The 21701-nt window shown below is 39.8% G+C and overlaps 1 protein-coding gene across 1 annotated transcript in view; it reads right to left on the bottom strand.

Moving 5' to 3' along the window:
• The window catches only part of LOC126278854 (WD repeat-containing protein on Y chromosome), a 395714-nt gene that overhangs the window by 97634 nt on the left and 276379 nt on the right, over positions 1-21701 (bottom strand). The window contains exon 14 of the mRNA XM_049979130.1: positions 6839-7079. Coding sequence (XP_049835087.1) covers positions 6839-7079 — 241 coding nt within the window. The remainder of the gene's footprint in view (positions 1-6838; positions 7080-21701) is intronic.

Raw genomic sequence — 21701 nt, 5'->3', positions numbered from 1 at the left:
ATTGCCACAGGCAGACTGTGACCAAGAGAAAGGTGGACCACTTAGTTGCTGAGCACATTGCGCAAAACAATGTTCTTCACTTGAATGACTGCTTCACAACCTGTGCTACTTGGATTCTTCCTGCCAACACTATCTTTTCTGAAGTACACCAGTGGGAACTCTCTCTGCAATATACCTCACATTCCTGCAAACCTCTTGGCCTCACACTCAGTTTGTTGCTGTCCTTCACCCACCTATACCCTTTCCTGCTCCCACTCCAGCACTACATAGCCTTCTATCCCACCAACAAACCTACAGTCTTTTTATTTCTCTCCTTTTCTGCTCCCTTCCCCCTACCCTTCCCCACCCCCTGTCAAATCTCCTGATTTCACCTAGCTGCCCTATCTTCTCTCTACCATACTGCTGAATCCTCCCACAAGTATCACTCTGTTGTCCCACACCCCCACCCTGCTATGCCTACCTCTTCCTGCTCCACCCTCTTCCTTAAATCCACCACCCAGGTTGCTTCTCCTGATATGTGCAGTTGCTCACAGTCCGGCCTCAGTGACCTGAGCCAGTGCTCATTTGTGTGTGAATTTTGCTTATGTGAACGGGTGTTGCTGTTGTCAACTTTACAAGGAAGCCTTTCAGCCCAAATCTTACTTGTTTAGCAGTTTTTTTGTTGTTGCACTTTTCTGCAGTTCAACATCTCTATTATGTGGTGAGAAGAAATCACTTGTTTTCTATTGTCACAATGAGTAACTACTTTTATATTTTTGCAAATGCCATTGTCATAATATACAATGAGAACAAGATTGTTCAAACTAATCTAAAAGTGAAAACATCTTCAGCAGGAATTAATAACAGATTGTAAGTAAATTATATTGTAAAAATGTGTTTTTACATAAATTTTGATAAATAAGCCCCATTAACAATTAATATAAAAACATGTGAGCTAAGATTTCATCAAAAACACATCACCACTCCAATTACTTACTACAGAATTGACTAAAATCCCAAATAAAGTTGTTCTGATTCCTACTGAATACTATATTACGTTGGTTTACATGATGATCATACGTTTCCTCATATTATAAAACTCAGTTAAGACATTTCATTCTGAAGGTCCAGTTCATCTATGCTATATTAATATAAATTGAAAATCATGACACAATCGAAAATATATGTCCAGGCAACGAAGTTGCAGTATATCAGGATGTATACTGAAGAGATATATCATATATTTCAGTTGGTGAGTCTCAGTCAGATGTATTACACAGTAAACTTAACTTTCATGTCATTATTATTTATTTCATCCCTATTGATTGGCTGGTTACATTTGAGCACATTTAATCAATTTCAAATATATCCCTTGTTGTTGTGAAAGCCATAGTCCTGCACCAACTCTGTTGTTCCTGTGATATTATGCCATACACCCCCCTGAAGACCTGTGGTAGTCATTTCCAAAAATCAAAAGTGGATATAACAGTGAGAATGAAATTTAGGGTTAAGCCTGGAGGCATGTCCAGTTTCAATTTTCCATTATGTTCCAAGTGAAAGGATGTGGCTCTGAAATGTTTTATGCCTGTGATGCAATATTGAAATAGTGCAGAGGTAAACTGTGGGCTGTTGTCAATGTCAATAATTTGTGGCAAACCCTCTTTGCAAATAATGTTTGCAAAGATCCACAGAATGATTTTTGTGTCAAGTACTGAGACAAGACAGAAAGACGTGACTTGACATGTGCTGTTTTGACTTATGACTGGACACAGTATGCACAAGTCATGACACATGGGAGCACAGCTCAGGAGGAGGTTACAACTGAAGCTGTCTACTAGCCAGCAGATGACAATAGAGCTTCTCCAATTGGTGGAAATAAAACCCACAAAGTAAGCTGGCAAAGAGGGTAATTGGAAATTTGTGGTAAGGTCTTACGGCACCAAACTGCTGACATCATTGGTCCCTAAGCCTACACACTACTTAATCTAACTGAAACCAACTTATGCTGTGGACAACACACACACACACACACATCCATGCCCAAGGAAGGACTCAAACCTCCAATGGGGGAAGCCACATGGACCATGACAAGGTACCTCAGACTGTGTGGCTACCCTGAGTGGTGCTAACGGGGTACAAGGTAGCCTGGAGAGTTTCTGAGAGTGGGTCTTCCCTCTCTGTGTGGCAGTTGCTGGACAGTACTAATGTGAGGTGGCACCATGACACTGAGTCAAAGGCAGAAAATTCATTTTGCAACCACAAAACAAATAAAAATCAAAACTAATGAAGTTACAAAACAGAAAAGACACCAAGTGAAACATAAAAATGAGATGAGAAAGTGTGTCTAAATGTGCACTTGTTAAGCAGAATAGTATTTAAGATGTTAAGAAAATAAGGTTGGAAAATACCTACTGACTTAAGAAATTATTAACATCTAAATGCCATAGTTAAGTGGGAAAGTTCTGGTAGAATGTAAATAATTTATGAGTAAAAGAGACCACTTACTGAGTTGCCAATAACAAAGTTGAACAACTGGTGGCACAACATGCAGCTGAACTTAATATGCTCAATTTAAGTTGTATCAAGGATAAAGATAGTGCTTAAACAGTATTAGATATAAATATCATAACTTAAACTTTGAGCTGTTTCAGTAAAGAAAAGAATATTTGTAACCAGACATGGATAAATTTTGTTACTGACCAAGTTAAAGTGTCAGTTTTATTGTAATACTGACAAATTCATGAGTGACAAATGTAGTGCCATATTATGAAAAATGTCTTAGATTGTTATTATAATAGAAACTGACTTCAAAAAGGAGATATGAGAAATCACTACTCACAGTAAAGATGCTGTTCTCATTCACAGGAAGAGTTGGTTGATGTTCACAAGCAGCTGGGGATCACCTTGACTGCTGTCAAATGATTGGCAGCTGCTGCGAATCAGTGTGTTGGAAGAGCTTCTGAGAGTTGCATACCTGTGATACTGATATCAGAGGCACCTCAAGTACTATCCTCTCCTGTGGATTCTGTATTCTCTGCAGAAAGTACACAACTGTTTATTACTCACCCACGTGTACAGAGTGGATGAGGACTAGGCAGGACTCAGGGATTTGTACCAATCCCACTAACCAACAAGTTTCTTGGTACTGTCTTTCACTGAAACTGAAAATGAGCCAGGGGGCTCACTTCACTGGTTTTGGGGAAGGCCTTTCTGTCTGGTGACAAGTGGAAACAAAGACAAAATGCTAGGGTTGATTAATCATTAGCATTTGAAGCATCCTCCTTAGGGAAATGGCAGCAAGAGACACCAGGTGCATTCAGTGTGTATGCCTGGGATGGCCGCATTAAACATGTTGGAGAGGGTATTCCATCAGTCATTGAAGGAACAGTTTGCAACCATTGCAGATTGTACTGCACATTGGAACAAATGTTGCCTGTTATCTGGGTTCCAAGGTCATAGTTAGGTCATTCCAGCACTTAGCAGAGGAGGCTGAGAAGGCCAGCCTTGTGTATGGAGTTTTAACGAAGCTCATAATTTGCATCATTTTCCCACAATTGATCATGGATGTCTGATAGTGAACCGAGTAGAAGGACTGAGCCAGAGACTTCCAAAGTTCTGTGAAAGATAGGCTGTGAGTTCCTGGACTTGTGTCAGAGGGTTGAGAACTCGAAAGGCTTCCCAAATGGGTGATGTGTGCACTACATGTCAGAGGCTGCTACTGTGTGGGGTGTGTACAAATGGCTTTTTTAGATTAGGCAGCTTTCCATCCAGTATGGATAAAGGAAGTTGTAGGAAACATGGAGGCAACAATATAAGATCAAAAGAAATCCCTCCAATATGTGAGAGTATTAAAATACTAATTGTTAACTGCTAAAACATTCATAACAAAGTGTCAGAGTTTGAAGCACTACTGAAAAGCAGTGAAGCTCACATAATACTAGGTATGGAAAGCAGGTCATCACCTGAAATCGGTAGCAGTGAGATTTTTTGGGAAAATTTAACTTTATATCAGAGATATAGGCAAATGGGAAATGTATGTCATGTATTTGTTGCAGTAGACAGGAAACTCAAACCCACTGAGATAGATATTGAAGCTGCATGTGAGACTGTTTGGGCAAGACTCTGTATCAAGGCTCATTATAAAATGGTAATTGGATCCTTCTACAGCCAGCCAGAGTCATATCCTGATCTGATCAAAAACTTCAGAGAAAACCTCAATTCACTTACATGGAAGTTCCTGTCATACTATAATCTTTTGTGGAGACTTTAATCATCCAATTATTAGTTGGGAAAATTACAGGTTTGCAAGTGGTGGGCATGATAAGACATCCTGTGAAACATTACTAAATGCTTTCTCTGAAAATTACTTTGAACAGATAGATAGGAACCCATCTCATGATCAAAATAAATTAGATATAATGGTAACAAGTAGACCTGGCTTCTTTGAGGATGTCCACACTGAAACTGGTATCAGTGACCACAACCCAGTTGAGGCAAAAGTGATGACCAAAGCATGAAGGACCATTAGGAAAAGCAGAAAGATATACTTCTTCAGTAAACTAGATTTTAAAAAATCAGTAATCTCATACTTCAGAGAGGAACTTGAATCTTTCAGACAGGGCAGGAACATGATGAGGAACTATAGCTCAAATTTAAAAGAATAGTTCACCATCCAGTGGACAGACATGTACCCAGTAACACATCTCATATGGGAGGGACCATCAATGGTATACAGTCACAGTAAAGAAACATATAAAGAAACACAGATCACTACATAATAGATGTAAAACAAAGCATACAGCTATAGACAGAGAGATGCTGAATGAAACACATTTGGCTCTCTAGAGAGCAATTTTGTGATTCCTTCAACAACAGCAAAATATTGTCAAATCATATTACACAAAACCCAAACAAATTCCAGTTGCATGTAAAGCCCGTTAGTGGCACCAGTGTTAGTGTACAGTCCCTAGCAAATGAGATAGGAACTGAAACTGTCAGTAGCAAAGCAAAAGTTAAAATGCTTAACCCTGTTTTCAAATGTTCCTTTACAGGGTAAAACCCAGAGGAATTGCCACAGTTTAATCCTTGTACCACTGAAAAGATGAATGAAATAAGTATAAGTTGTCAGTGGTATTGAGAAACAGCTGAAAGCGTTAAAATTGAACAAAGCTCCAGGGCCCAGTGGAATCTCTACTAGATATTTGCAGATGAGTTAGCATCTCTTCTAACTATAATCTGTTGTAGATCTCTCTAATGAAAGACCATGCCCAATTCTTGGGAAAAAAGCATGGATCACAGCCATCTATAAGAAGGGTAGAAGAGGTGATTTACAAAACTACTGTCCAGTATCCAAGACATTAGTTTGTTGTAAAATTTTAGAACATATTTTGAGGTCAAACATAAAGAGGTATCTTGAAAAAAAATATGTTAATGCCAACCAGCATGGATTTTGAAAACATTTATCATGTGAAACACAGCTTGCACTTTTTTCACATAAAATACTGAAAGCTTTGGATCAAGACAGTCAACTAAGACGCAATGTTTGCTGATTTGAATGAATCATACATGGTATGAAGCTAAGTTTGTGACTGGATTGAGGACTTTTTGGTAGGAAGATGGAGAATCATCTTCAGATGTAGAGGTAAGTTCAGTTGTGCCCCAGGGAAGTGTGTTGGGACCCTTGCTGTTCATGATGTATATTAATGACCTTGCAGACACTATTAATATTAACCTGAGATTTTTTGCACATGATGCAGTTATCTATGGTGATGTACTGTATAAGGAAGCTGCATAAATATTCAGTCAGATCCTGATAAGAAATCAAAGATTGGCAACGTGCTTTAAATGTTCAGAAATGTAAAACTTTGCACTTCCCAAAACAAAAAAATTGGTATTCTATGAATACATTATCAATGAGTCACTATTGGAGTAGGCCAACTCATACAAATATCTGGGTGTACCACTTTGTAGGTATATGAGATGGAATGATCACATACAATCAGTTGTGGGTAAAGCTGTTAATAGACTTCAGTTTGTTGATAGAATACTGGGAAAGTGCAATCAGTCCACAAAGGAAATTGCTAAAAAATCACTCATGTGACTGGTTCTAGAATACTGCTCAAGTGTATGGGACCCAAACCAAATAGGAATAACAGGGGATATTGAATGTATACAGAGAAAGGTAGCACAAATTGCCACAGGTTAGTTTGATTCATGGCAGAGCCTCACAGAGGTACTGAAGGAACTGAACTAGAAGACTTTTGGAGACAGACGTAAACTATCCCAAGAAAATCTATTAACAAAGTTCTGAGAACTGTCTAGAAATTATGACTCTATGACTATGCTATAACCCACTATGTATTGCTCATGTAGGGATCATGACAATAAGATTGATTTTTGCATGCACAGAGGCATACAGACAATCATGCTTCCCATACTCCGTATGTGAATGAAACGGAAAGAAACCCTAACAACTGGTACAATGAGATATACCCTCTGCCATGCAGCTAACAGTGGTTTGCAGAGCATAAACGTAGATGTATCTGTAGAAAGATGAGAATATGAGTGATGAAGTGAATTGTTCAGGTATACTTGTGAACTTCGTTATTCTTTCACAAAGCTGAAACAACTGTTCACTATTGTTTTTAATTTACCAATATAATTGCCCTAGAATGGCTGTCTCAAAATATCTTAGCTTGAAAGCATAATACGTAACTACTGTATTCATAGTAATCTGTTCAGTGCTGCTTGTTCATGTAGTAGCAAACTTCTCTGTTCTACAGGTGCATTTCATTAAAAAAAATTCCTTTACTTCATCAGTTTAGTGATGACTGTTAAACATACTAGGAAAATGTGATACCTAATTAAAAGCTCACATCCAGAAAGGTATTCCAGATGGTTGATGCCCCGCAGGTGTCCTCGGTATGATGACAGGAGGAGAGGCAGTGGCTGATTATACAGTATGCGTTTTGCACGCCCCTCAATACGATCCTTCAGCAGAAATGGAAACTGTAGTCTTAGTTTGGGTAGGCATATATTCACATCATGTGGAAAGCCATAATTCTCCATCAACCAAACTTTTATGTAGCCCAGTGATGATCCTGGTAAAGGATAATAGTCAGTTACTTGGATTGTAATATAAATCACATCTCTTATTCAAACAGTAACAAACTACTGTCATCAGTCCTATTTTTCTGGAAGGACAAAGGCGTGATTACAAATGCAACTTAAAATTTTAATTCATGGAATTCATTGGTGAACAGTAGTAACACATATGTATTTGACTAATTGGTGCAAAGAGATGTAGGTGAAATTCTTACACAAATGTCTTTTATCATATTCTTTCAAAGTCTTTTGATAACATGCAATACTTTTGAATGTTACAGTTTTTGGCATTTTTCCAACAATTTTTTTTTTCTTTTTTTTCTATGGTGCAAGACTTAAAGACACTCATACTAAATTTGATGAACAAATGTGTGTATGTCTGAAATCTCCACCTAAACCACTGGAGTGATGTCAACCAACATAGTACATATATCCCTTACCGTCAGGCAACAATTCCTCCTGAGATAAGAACCAACTGCCTGTCATAGTTCAGAAAATATATCATGTCATATACAGTAAGATGCATGAGAAACTGCTCCACTATGCATTGCATTTAAATTTGTAATTTCTGTGTTCCTAATTCCATTCACAATATATTTTACAGACACAATAAACATATGCCACTGAAAGTACCAACACACACATATTATTGTAAAACATGTAGTTCAAGAGACATGATGTCACAAACATTCCATAACGTAAATATTACTAAGAATTTAAATTCTACACTCTATATTTCTTAATTTGGAAACTGTACTTACATGTTTGTACATTACGAATATTTTTTTGACTATTTCATAATTTCAGAGCTGTTTTCAAAAAGAGCTGTCCTCAAAGATATAGAAATGACTTTTTTTTAGTATTAGTACACTGCAAACTCAGAGAGTTTTTCTTTCTAATTGAAAATTGGCCAAATGAATACACAGGCAGTGCCACATTTGTTAGCAGGTCACATAAAATGTAAAATATGAAAATATGTATTATTGAAAATGCCTAAACATAACACATTATGTATAAAAATTCAACAAATAGTATTAAAATTATAAGGATGGATGGGTTAAAGTATCTTGATGCTGACTATCTTGATCTTCAGTATTCAATTTCCTTATCCATTGCTTGCTCCCAAACTTTTGACTCATTACTATTCATCACCCATTCAATATTTTCTGGAATATCAGAAGTAAATAGGTTTGCATAAATAAAATTATTCCTGACATAATGATCAAACATATCAGACACTATGTTCTCAAGCTGACCTTCTCAGTTCACATTCTTGTTCTTGTTTCTAATTGCCTGAACTCCCTGATAACCTTTTCTTTCATGTGCTTATTTACACATTCATTATGTATGCTTTTGCACTCAGAATGCTATAGTGTTCACACCGTGAATCAGATTCCTTTAGATAAAATCAAATAATGGAAAATTCAGGATGGAAAATGTCAGCATTATGAAAGGGATAGATCACTACTCACCATGTACTGGTAGTGGAGATGTTGAGGTACAGGTAGGTTTGACAAAAAGACTGCTAAACAAATAAATTTTTAGTTAAAATGCTCTTTTCTGTAATTTCCATAAAACTTTAAATGTTTTCCATTAAGTTTCTTTTCAAACATACATCATTTGGACTTATTCTTTCAATAGTATTAGCTAAATTTCTGTTGTGAGGAATGCAACTGCACAAACTAGTTAAGGTCAAAACCTATTTACTTTTGCTTCAGCTACTATGCATCTTGATGTATCAATAACTGACCTGTTGTATCTTTCAGTTGTAATATTTAATTTACGTACATAGTGAAGGCACGCATTTCAAATGATTTATTTCTATCTTATAAAGTGATAAGCATCTGAATTTAAATATTCCTTTCCATTGCCACATCTCAATTTGTTAATAGTTTTACCAGTTAGATTTTCAGTTTCAATAAATATTTCACAAAACAATCATAAACTTGTGTTTTAGATTTGGTAGTGTAGACTGTACCTGCTTTACTACACTTATTGATAAAAGTAACATAATATATTTCCCCTCATTAAACCATAAGTTGAGTGAGGCCCATTCACATTAGTGTGAATAATCTCTAATGTTTCAACTCTTTAGCTTCAGTTCTTAGTAAACTGTACACTTTACATTTCATCAACACTTATTCTAAAATTGTTGCTAAATCATCTGTAGCTGCAGTGTAGTCACATTATTATAAGGGGTGTTCAAAGAGAAATGAGCAAGAGACATGATTATAGAAACCAGAAGTATTGACCCAGGCTGTTGAGACACTTGTCCCAGTGTGACACGAGGTTGTCTCATAAAATTCCCAGGAATGCGATGTTAACCAGTTCCACACGTATAGCTGGACGTTGTTGACTGAGTTGAATCATTTGTCCCTCAGAGCCTTTTTAAGGGGACCAAAAATGGCATAATCACAGGGAGAGAGGTCCACGCTGTATGGAGGGTGGCCAAGAACCTCCCATTTGAATATCTTCAGGAGGGTCATGACTCTATTGGCCATATGAGGCTTTGCATTGTCATGGAGCAGAATGACCCCATGGTTGAGATTGCCTGGTCTTTCTGATTTGATCGTTTGGCAAAGGATGGTCAAGGTTTTTGAGTAATGCTGGTCATTTACTGTTCTCCTGTGCTGCGGTAAGTGAATCAGAAGGGGGCCATCTTGGTCAAAGAAGAACATCAGCACATTTCCTGCACTCGTGTGGATGGCCTTGGCTCTTTTTTGTGGTGGTGACCCTGGATGCTTCCACTGGGCACTTTGTTATTTTGATTCTGGTTTGAAGTGATAACACTATGACTCATCTACAGCCACCACTTGTGTCAGGAATGCATTCTCCTCCTGAGCATAGACTCTTGCAAGGGACATGCAGTGTTCACCGTACACTTCTGACATTCGTCGATGAATGTCCATTCTTCCTACTCCTTCTGCTCTCAGAAAACAAATAACACCTCTTTGCTCTTCTGTTGATGGCTCCATGCCACTGTTTGCAATGTGACTGGCAGCATTGGATGATTAATGCATGCTGCTGCTAGCTCTGTGTAGTCACGTGATGTGCACACATGCCCTCTAGTGACATGCTCTCATTGGAAGCACACCTCATTACACACACCACAATATTACTCTCTTGTCACTGATTTGCATATTCCAGATACCAGCTCATTTCCTTTTGAATGCCCCTTATAAAATTTACTTGTCATAATGTATGATGCCATTTTCTCTTTTGGATATTGCTTTACAGCCACAATTTTAAGCTTTTATATTAATTTAACATACCTAATCAAATTTCTACCCATGTCTTTGATGTAAAATACATTATTCCATTTTTCATTTCAATTGCAATCACGTCTTTACAAAGTTATAAACTTATGAAATAACTTACCATGTATGTCCTATTTTTGTAGTCTGCAAAATTTTACTCTCTGCAATTTTTAGATTCACGGGGTCTTTTAAAGATATGCAGACACAAAAATATTTTTCATCATCTTTGACATGATCTATGCAATCACAGTCTAAAATAAGCCCATTAATATGTACACTGTTACCTGACTCAAACTTACTACATGTCAATGTAGGTTAGGCCGATACCTTCATAACCAAATTGCTGAAGCTGTTTTCATTTTGCTGATATCCTCTGTGTCCTGAATGATGACCATCTCTTGAACCTTATTATGTACATTCATCACAGACCAGATTTTGTTACTCCTGCTCTACTGCTCACTTGGCCCTTGTTGTTAACTGCCATGACTGCCTCCTTGAAGATGTCTGTGTCCATGAATTTTGTTATAACCTTTAATCACCAATCATTGTGTGGATATTCAAACACTCTCACTTAGAACCAATAGCTGGTTACATGATAACAACTCAGTATCTCTTATTCGACTGCCGTGCCGTGACATGCGGCCAGCGCCGTTCGTAGGTAGGTGCCGCTCCCGCGCTCAGCCAAGTTGCGGAGCGCCTCTATCGCTGTTTGCGCATACTGTTAAATGTCATGGCACTGTCACAACACTTTTCAACCCTTGGAAAAAATACTCACTTCCTTGGAGACATGGATAGTGTGGAGACATCCATGGCCTCTTGTGAGGCCCCGAGAAGATCCCACGGAGAGACTCGAGAGTATAGTCGAAAATGTTCAGAACGAAAGCTCGTGCGTGGAACGTGCCTCCTGGACAAGATGTTGGGTGAAATCTCCGGAGCAGCATCCATAGGTGTCGTGGACCTGGGGGTGTGCTCCAGTGAGATGGGTCCCGGAGAAGGTGGCGTTGCGACTGGTGCCGGTTCCGGCGGACTAAGAAGCGGTAGCAATGTCGGCTGCATCAACACATACAGTAGATTGGCAGCAGCAACAGGACTTGCTTCTCAGGCTGATGGAGGCAAAGGAAGGGGCGGTGGCACCAGCGTGGCCACCACTCGTGGGCGCATCTGGTCGTAAAGGCGAACAACCCTGCCGTCGTCAGTATGTATTTCACAAAGCCGGCGGCCGCGAAGAGCCTTGACCACCCCTGGAATCCATTTAGGGCCAGATCCATACCCTCGTGCCCAATCATCGGCGCCCACCTGCACTAGGGGACACAGAACAAGGCCTGACAGGGTGAAGCAGGTGCAGTAGAGTGCGCGGTTGGCGGCCATGGAAGAGTTCAGCAGGGCTGCGATTACCCAGAGGCATGAAGCGATAAGAACTCAGAAACTGCAGAAGAGCGTCATCTGTGGAAAAATCACTAAGGAATTTTTTCATCTGGCTTTTAAAGTGCAGACAAGGCGCTCGACCTCTCCATCGATTGCGGGTGGAACGGCAGTGCTGTAACATGATGAATCCCTTGTCCAGTACAAAAATCACAAAAGGCCTGCAAAGAGAACTGAGGGCCATTGTCTGTGATGATCGTGGATGGAAGACCTTCTAGCGCAAAGATTTTGGACAAAGCCAGTGTCGTCGCTGCAGTGGTGGGCGACGGACATCGAACAACAAACGGAAACTTCGAGAAAGCATCAATCAACAGTAGCCAATAAGTACCAAGGAAGGGGCCAGCAAAGTCAGCATGCACTATAATGTGTTGAACTTTTCCCTCATCTCAAATATTGTTATCACTCACAAATTCCTGTTGCCTCTTTAAAATTGCTTGACATATGTAGTCCATTCTGGTCACATTTACTTCTTCCTGTGTATACTCATTGTTCATGCTAGTTTTCACTTTTGAAGCTACTGTATGTAATTTCTTTATTTTCAGACACATTTCCATTCAAAATTTCAAGTTCCTGTAGTCTTCTCTATCATAAGTTGGTATCTTAATATCAGCCACGTCCATTTTTGCAAAGCACCATTTGTGAGCAAGAGCATTCCTTTTAGTTTACAATCAATTCCCACTTTTTAGAATAACAGTCGTTTTACTTAACAACCACACTATGCTGCCAAGTGAAGAACATTTATCAATGAAAGATTAAATACAATATACATCTCTTTTTACACAGTGAACACATGGGTGGCAAAGAGCTGACAGACTATTGTACATATATATTCACTCACTGCTGAGAGCATTCTTGACACTGTCAATACTGTTGATATAAATGTACAGGAGAAGCCCAATATAACATGGTTGTTGCTGGACCTGCCTCACTCCTCCATTGTAGCATGTGCACAGTATATCAAGAGTGAGTTCTGCTTTGATAAACTTTGCACAGAGAGTCAGGAGGAACACATAATCCAATTTTATGCATATTGTACCATATTGTATTTAAATTTAAAGAACATTAGAAATGAGCAGTTCATGGTAATAATGAACCTTAAATGCTTGTATGATGCCTCGATCCAGCAGATGAATTAATGCCGTTGGTGTTTTTTGATAAAAACAAAGGTTCCATCTTCTGATTGCAACACATCAGCAGGTGTATGAGGTGGACAGTGATCAGTGATTGGTAGAGCTTCTTCTCTTAGCTTAAGTGGCTTTAGGTCCTGTCTCACTGACAGAGAAAACTATTCTTTGAGCTAATTGGTGAAAATGTCACATGTCATCAAAGCACTCTTTGAAAGCCTATAAGTGAATTTTAATGATGACATGTTTATGTGCTAGAAACATCTCAGGCTTTTACTTCCACCTATACAAGGAGGTATCAGCTTATACCTGTCCAGTTTACTTGTGGCAAAGAGGAGGGTTATTCTGTCTTCATTCATTTTCAAACCCATCTTATGATTTTTTTTCTATCAAGAATTCTAGTTGGAAGAAAGTTCCATTCCATCACAATTATATACTCAATAACCTGTTACATTTTCAGCTACTATTATTTTTTGTAGAAACAGATTCACTGTTGAAAGACCTCGGTTCCCCTTAAATCATCATTTGGCAAATTCCGCAGTGATGTTTCCATTTTGAAAGCCATCCATTGGAAGCTATACAGTCTTTCTTGCTATGTAAATCAAAGTGAATTTTTTCATCTTGGGATTCAATAATTGGCCCAGAAAGTGATACATCTTCAGTTCTCTTTATTAAAAGCCACCTATAAAGGCAGTTGTTGAGTTCATTGTCTTTTCCTTGTTTGGCACAATTCCACAAGACTTTCACTCCATTTGCAAAACTTTTAAGTTTATTCTCTTCTTTCACACATCCCCTGATAATTTCTTAGGTACACCACACTCACATGATTCACTTGCTTTTAGTTTCATGAATCTTAACACAGTAAAAAATTTTTGGTTTATCACACACGGAATATGCTTTCTGTTTCTGTGACATTGTAAAAATCACACAAAAACCTGGACAATGAACTTGATAATTTATGATGCACATGATGGTTGTGCTCATTTTGATTATTGCCAATCGCTGTTGATCAGTCACTTTGTTGACTGCTTTATGATGTTAATGACATGTGTATCCAAAGCTTCTGTCCAGCAGCAATTCTTATATGTTGATAAGAAAAACCAAAGGTTGAGTTTAATCATGTCCAGCTGTTTTGGTTATTGTTTACAGAGCTTGGAGGTTGCAGCGGTAAATTATACTGCAGAAAGGCTACATACAGACTGTAATAAAGTTTTTCTCAAGTTAATAAAATATACAGAGAGTGTAAAAAACATTCATAGCATGTTATATCCAAATCTGTGGTATATTAGATCACAGTGTATCTGGTGTCTACTGTACTGTCCCTGAATTCAGATAGTTAGACAATTTGTTCAAATGGTTCAAATGGCTCTGCGCACTATGGGACTTAACATCTGAGGTCATCAGTCCCCTAGAACTTAGAATTACTTAAACCTAACTAACCTAAGGACATCTCACACATCCATGCCCGAGGCATGATTCGAACCTGTGACTCTAGCGGTCGCGCAGTTCCAGACTGATGTGCGTAGAACCGCTTGGCCACACCAGCTGGCAGATAATTTGTATAAAGATTTTTAATTTTCTTTTTAATTTGCTTAATGTTAGATGGGAGATTGTTAAATATCTTCCCAAGAGAGAACAAAATTCTTTTCTGAACCCTAGACAAGGAGGCAAAAGTCGACATGAAAAGTATTTGTGTGTCTTGCTTTGATTGTATAAATCACAGTTGAGATGAAACTGATTTTTATGATCAGCAACAATATCCATTAAGGTGCAAATGTTTTAGGAAGTAATTATAAGGACTCCACAATCCTTAAAAACACCTCTGCAGGGAATATGGTTATTTCCTTTATGTAATATTCTTTTGTTCACTTCTTCTGATGAAAATACATTATTCACTTTAGGTTCACTGTGCCAGAAGATAACTCAAGAGAGCAATGTGCAATGTCATGCCACTGTCTTTCCAAATTAGCACCCACAACCTGTTATCAGGCAAGGCAGAAGGCTGCCTACTGCACTTCCCTGCCAGAAGCTGGAAAGGACTGGAGATGACAAAAGCCTATACTGTGGCGATGAAGCAAGCACAGTTAGCGCATTCAGCAATTTCACCTACTACCAGGGCCACGACATTGTTAATGTGCCATGAGCCAAGGGCCATGCCACCTCAGTAATGATATGGGTTACACCATTTTGGGGCTAGGCAGTGCACTGCTACTGTGGTCTTCATCACCAAAAGTGATATACCCTCACAACTGAATCAGGCTGAGTGGTAAGAAATACTGCCCATAAAAGCTGTGCAGTACTTGTCATTGATCACAGCCTACACTGAAAGTACTCCATTGGTGGGTCATCAGTCCTCAATTACAACTAGACACTGTCTCCACTAGCCATGGGTCTTTGAGATGCACCTAGTCCTGATGTTTCTGGGAGCTCAACTGTTACTCTACAGCCAGAGGCCTACTACTGGCTGACATCAATTAGTTTATTAGCATAATGGTGATCTTTAGAGCAGAATATAGTGTTGGCTCAATTCAGCTCACTGTGTGCAAGGTACACAGTTCTTCACATTCTAAACATTCATGGTGGTGTCTGATTGTACTATATCGTGTCTCCCTACCACTTTCACGCAACGACGCTCTGAGCGTGTTTTTTAGGGAATTAACTAGTTTGAACCTGGGACCTGTTGCTGGTAAGGAGACGCCAGACCACACATGACATGTAGAATTCAGAAGAGTTCAGTGAGACTAGCGATGATATAACCAAATACTAAATGATCTCAGCGTCAGCTCCACTGCACTCCCTGTAAGAGAATCTTAATTCTAACTAAATGTAGTGGAAAGGGTTCAAGGCTTTCCTATTTTTAGTTAGCTGGTAAAATAACGTCGAAAAAGCAGTTAAGTTTAACGTTGGAAATTTATTCTAATCACAAAACATCGTTTATAAATTGCACTATTGATAAAAGGAAATGTTTTAATACAGGATGGTAAAAACCAACTGTGTTCAACAAAAAATGTGAACGAATATTCCCTGAATGGGTTTCCAAGTTCTACAATCGATCGAATGATGACCTATGCCTTATCACATCTATAATCTAGGTTTAAATTGAGTTTCACAAAAGAGAAAACTATCAAAATGGTCTGCAGTGACCCTCAATTATCTTTAATTACTTATCTAACCTGTCGTAAATTACAGTGGCTGATGTGGCTTCTCAATAACTATAAAATAGAAAAAACATCGCGTTTCAGATCTTTACTTCAAGTGGCAAATGTGAACACCATGAGTTTTAATTAACGATTGACACTAGGATTACGCAAAAAAGGGGTGTAACTGATGAGTCTTCTGCAGTTCTGAGTGAAGCCTTATGCGCTCAAAAATGCGGCATCGCGTGCGTTCATTACCTTGTCCGTGTTTAGGCAGCGTCAGGGCGACGGCGGCCGGCGCAGCAGCCATCCAGCTCGCCGTCTCGGAACCAACTCCCCTCTAACTTCTCCTTACTACAATTTTACCGAAGTTAGTTTAAAAAACCTATCTGGCTATTTTTTCATCTGACCAATCAGGGTCTCAATGTTAACCTTAAGCTCCGCCTACAAAAATTCTGTCTATCCAATGAGAAACGTTATACTTTTCGTGGTGGGGCAATGTTTTTAAAGTTTGCAACGTAACAGAGACGCTAAAAAGTCTCACGCTAAAACCTGTTGCTGGTGTGGTCATTATAGCGTTATCGTAAGATCTATACTGCTCTTCTGGAGGGCTCTATCTTTTAACATGGGCTGGGGAGTGATCCTAATGTAACAGACACGCGAAAAAGTCTCACGCTAAAACTTGCGGGTGGTAGTGGCCCTTTTTGTGTTATCGTAAGATCTATACTGCTTTTCTGGAGGGCTCTATCTTTTAACATGGGCTGGGGTTGCCCTTGACATACCTGAGACGCGAAAAAGCCTCACGCTAAAACGTGCGGGTTGTATAGTTGTACAGGTAGGCTCGCGGCGTGGGTGCCCAGCCCCTCTCTTTTCTAGCTTAACACGGTTCTGCTCTCGGCTTCTGTCCTCGTTTCTCCCCTCGGAACTGCGTCTGCCTCACGGTGGGAAGGTACGACATGCATTTAGGCATTCTTGTGTTAGTCTGTGGTATTCCATTTGCTCACTCGTTACTCGTATTACTTTGGTTAATTTAATGTCACGATTTATTCGGAGCTATGTGACATACTACTGGATTTGCTTATCATGTCAGGGTTTTCATGTAAGGTGTTGGATTTGCCTGATACCTTACAACACACTGTTCCTACTTATGTGTTCACCACCAGTACTGTATGGCTACATGTTGTCCCATGATTCTTTGATCAAAACAGTGCACTAATACATGAACATGTGCCTGTCTTAATACTTCTTTCCACAGTACACCTGGAATCACATCTGAGGTCTGAGTTCTGTTTGCTTACATAGCACTCTGTTGCATACAAAAAATTGTGGCTGTGTTAAGGATAGCTTACAGTCTTTGTCAGCTGCTAGTGCTTGCTGCCACTGCACACAATGTGACCCATTCTTCACAACACATAAACTTTTTGACTGAGGCTTAAAGTGTTAACCTGTTTGATGGGTCTTTCAAATATAACAGCCATTTCAGTGCTACACAGTTTTTATTACTTTAAATTTCCTACCATATAAATACTATCACAAGTACATTACGCCATGTATATTATGCACACCTTTCCTTCTGTGTTGTAGAGTAATTTCTTTCATCTTTATTCAACAGCTGCGAGACATACACAACTGGATGCTCCACTCCATCCACTTCTTAACACACAGCCAAATGTGTGATTACTTGTGTCAGATGACAATATAAATTTCTTATCATAATTTTGAAGAATCAACACCAGACCATTAATCAATTCTTTCAATTTACTGAAGACATCTTTACACTTCAGTGATCTATGAAACTTCACTCATTTTTTCAATAGGTGATGGAGAGTTTGTGCTCTCTCTGAAAATTTAAGAACAAATTTTCTATAGTAATTTGCTTGGTGGAAGGAAGACTGTGACTCCTCTGTACATGGTGTCCAGAAAATGTGTATGGTTTTTAATATTTTAGAGTTCATCCAGACTCTCGCCTGGCTAATAATACATCCTAAATATACTCTCTGTAGTGTGAAGTGGTATTTGTCTGTGCTGAGTCTGAGGTGTGGTGCACACAACTGCTTAAACATCTACCTCAGTCGTATTACATGTTCTTCCATATCCTTCTCAAAAGCAAAACACTTCCATTAGTTGCAGCACAAGTTGTTCCATGCTCTTCACAAAGCTAATCATGTCATCTAAATGTAAAATACATCACCTTGGCTTTAAACCTCACAAAACTACATCTAACAATTGCTAAAATGTGGCCGGTGCACTCTGTAATTGAGATGCCATGCATCAGTATTGGTGGTGCCTCGAAGGAACCATAAATCCATTTTGGGAGATCCTCTGGCTCTACTTCTAGATGATGATAGCCACTCTACAGATCCATGATGGAAGAATACTGGCACTGCCATAAATTATCCAAAGTATCCATTATATTTAGGATCGGAGAAGCATCTACAATCATACAGCTGTTAAGATATCTGTAATTATAACAAAACTGAAGTGTTTTTGTGCCATCCACACTCATTTTGGAAATGATCAGTAATGGTGCTCCATGAGAACTGCCACTTTTCTGAATGATACTGTCCATTAACAGTTGGTTAATGTAATCTTCCATCAGTGTTTGCAGGTGACATGGTATTCTGTATGGTTTACAATACACTGGCAGTTCATTCCCAGTGCAGATGCTATACTGTGTCATTGGTGTTACTGGGACAGCTCCATGAGGATTAAACAGAGTTCCAAAATCTATTAACTACCATCCCATTATTAACTTTTTTGTTCCTTTCAAGGGTTTTACCTTTTCTCATAATGCAGCTAATAATGCCCAGATCATCATACTCTAAGGTTCCAATTTGGTGATCACTAACCCTTCAGATGTTTTCAGTCTCAGTATTATCTGTTCTGATGGACACTAATTGCCCATTGTCCAAATCTTGTATGATTACCATATTCCTGTGTAAGAAACACCATGCCTAACGTAACTCCTTAATATGTTCCAGTGGTTGAACCACATACACTATGTTTACCAGCAAATCGACTCTTACACTCATCCATTGTACTTTTCTTGTACCTTATGATACTTTATCATGCAAATTAATGCTGAGTGGCCTTGCACAGTCTAATTGGTCCCCCTCATGGCAGGGATGAACTTTGTGACAGTGTACCTTGACACTAATTGCCCATTGTCCAAATCTTGTATGATTACCATATTCCTGTGTAAGAAACACCGTGCCTAACGTAACTCCTTAATATGTTCCAGTGGTTGAACCACATACACTATGTTTACCAGCAAATCGACTCTTACACTCATCCATTGTACTTTTCTTGTACCTTATGATACTTTATCATGCAAATTAATGCTGAGTGGCCTTGCACAGTCTAATTGGTCCCCCTCATGGCAGGGATGAACTTTGTGACAGTGTACCTTGACAGCAGTATTTTCCAGATGGAGCTACATCCCATTACATTCCATAATATGCTGGTTAAGGCCAATTTTAGTGCAATGTTCATGTAACAAATCTAACCTTGTGATCGTGCAGTGACCATTCACTAGATATGGTGAAACTTCCACATTGTTCTGACTACAAGAACGTACAGATAATAACAGACACAATACTTTGCTCTGTCTAGAACACTTGTACAAGAAAACACCTGACATAGAGTGGCTACACTACTAGTCTGATAAACATAAGTAGTGTCAACATATGACTGATGCAAGGCTGGCTGAGCCTGATTCTACAAGCCACCAGCTGACAGGTAAAGTGCACTCTGGAGAGACTGTGCACACATCCAAGAGTGGCAGCCTATGCTAGTGGTAGCATCTTCTGACTCCTAAGTGCACCATTCAAGTACATACCCAGATCACAGGTGTGCATCACCATGCACCTTCCTCCATGAGGACAGAGCATCACTGATTCCCCAGGCAATGTGTGGGTGATTCAGGTGTGGAGACAGCATTCATGTCCATAGAGGCCCCATAGGCGAGGGACAAGAGCAATTCCGGGGCAGATAGGCAACTCCCAGTGACTGCGGTACCAGTAGAGGTTGTGGGGTAGCTGGGATGGGGCAGTGAGTGCTCACCTAGACTTGGAGCTGATTGTGATGTTGATAAACCACCCAGTCTCCAGTCTCGAGAGTGTGGACATGGTGGCCATTCTGATGCATGATGACTGATGGTCATCTGCAGGGGTGCCAACCAAAACCACACACCCAGGCTGCCATCCACAGGGGGATAATTAGTACAGTGTAACACAATGGTGGGTGAGATCCTGGGAGGTGGTGGTACAGCATTCATATTGACACCAATGGAGTAGCTGGGCAGGGCTGCGGGAACCATGAGGAGTTGTCCTGTAGGCCACCAGAAAAAATTGTAATGCCTCCTTGGTGGCAATGTCCTGCAGACATTTTTTCCATCTGGGTCTTAAAGGTGTGAACCATTTACTCAGTCTTCCTGTTACAGTGAAGGTGAAAAGGAGAGGAACAAATATGCTAAATACCTGACTACATACAGAAATCATGAAGTGCCTGGGACAGGAACTGAGGTCCATTGTCAGAAACAAAAATAACTGGGAGACCTTACACAGATTACATTTTTGAGGGAGCCCGAATAGTGGTTTCAGTAGTGGTTGAGGAGCAGTGGACCATGTATAGAGAATGCAAATGTGTTAGTGACAATCAGCATTCAGAAATGGACCCACAAAATCCGTGGATGCCATGGGAAGAACATAGCCTTGTGACCCACATGTTGACTAGCATACAGGGGGCTTGCAGCAACCAAATGCTCCAGCCTCTGGTCAACACTGGGCCACTACATGTATCTGCCATCCAAAGCTTTGTGTGGAAAAAATTCCAGTAACCATCATGTAACAGGTGTAAGACTTCCAGCCACAAACTCCTTGGAATAACCAAGCTCAGAGATGCATTGTTGATGGAGGTAAGGAGGATCCCAGGGGCAGCTGGGGTAAAGTATCCATATTGGCATGGTGAAAATGGATATTATAGTGGTATTTGGAGAGGAACATGGGCACATACTGCATCCTGTGGGCCACCTTATCATGGACCTGGGCAGATGGACTAAATAATGAAAGTAATGACTTGTGGTCTTTGATGAAATGGAATTTGTTGTCATACAAGGAACTGTAAAATTTGGTAACTGCATACACAATGGCCAGAGTCTCCTCGACATGAGAATACTGGACCCTTGCTGGACACAGTCTTGCAAATGCCAGTGGCTGCTCTGAGCCATCTGCATTCTGATGGTGAGAACTGCCCCCACACCACACGGCAAGGCATCCTTAGCCAAAGTCAGTCGTTTTCTGGGATCAAAAGCACTTAGACATGGTGCTGGTCTGAGGCAGTTCTTCTACATGGCGAATGGCTGGTTGCATGCCAAAGGCCAGACAGAAGAAGCACCTTTGTGGAGAAAGAGATAGAGAGGGCATGCAGTGGTGAGCACCTCTGGAATTAACCAGTGGTTTTAGGTATTTTACCTACATAATCCCGCAGTTCTTGCAATGATGAGGGGTGGGGGATATGACAGCTCTGTAATGGCTGTGACCAGGTATTTCCAGGGTTTGAACATGGTGTGGCAATGATACTCAGGAGATGGTTGGACATTTCTGGACTTCTGCTGAGTGAGCACAATGCGTACCCAGGGCCTGGAGTTTTTGAAAAAGGGCCTGGAGATTGTGCAGATG

This window comes from Schistocerca gregaria, chromosome 6, assembly GCF_023897955.1.
Source record: "Schistocerca gregaria isolate iqSchGreg1 chromosome 6, iqSchGreg1.2, whole genome shotgun sequence".
Classification (NCBI taxonomy): domain Eukaryota; kingdom Metazoa; phylum Arthropoda; class Insecta; order Orthoptera; family Acrididae; genus Schistocerca; species Schistocerca gregaria.
This window is presented reverse-complemented; position numbering and strand designations above follow the sequence as displayed.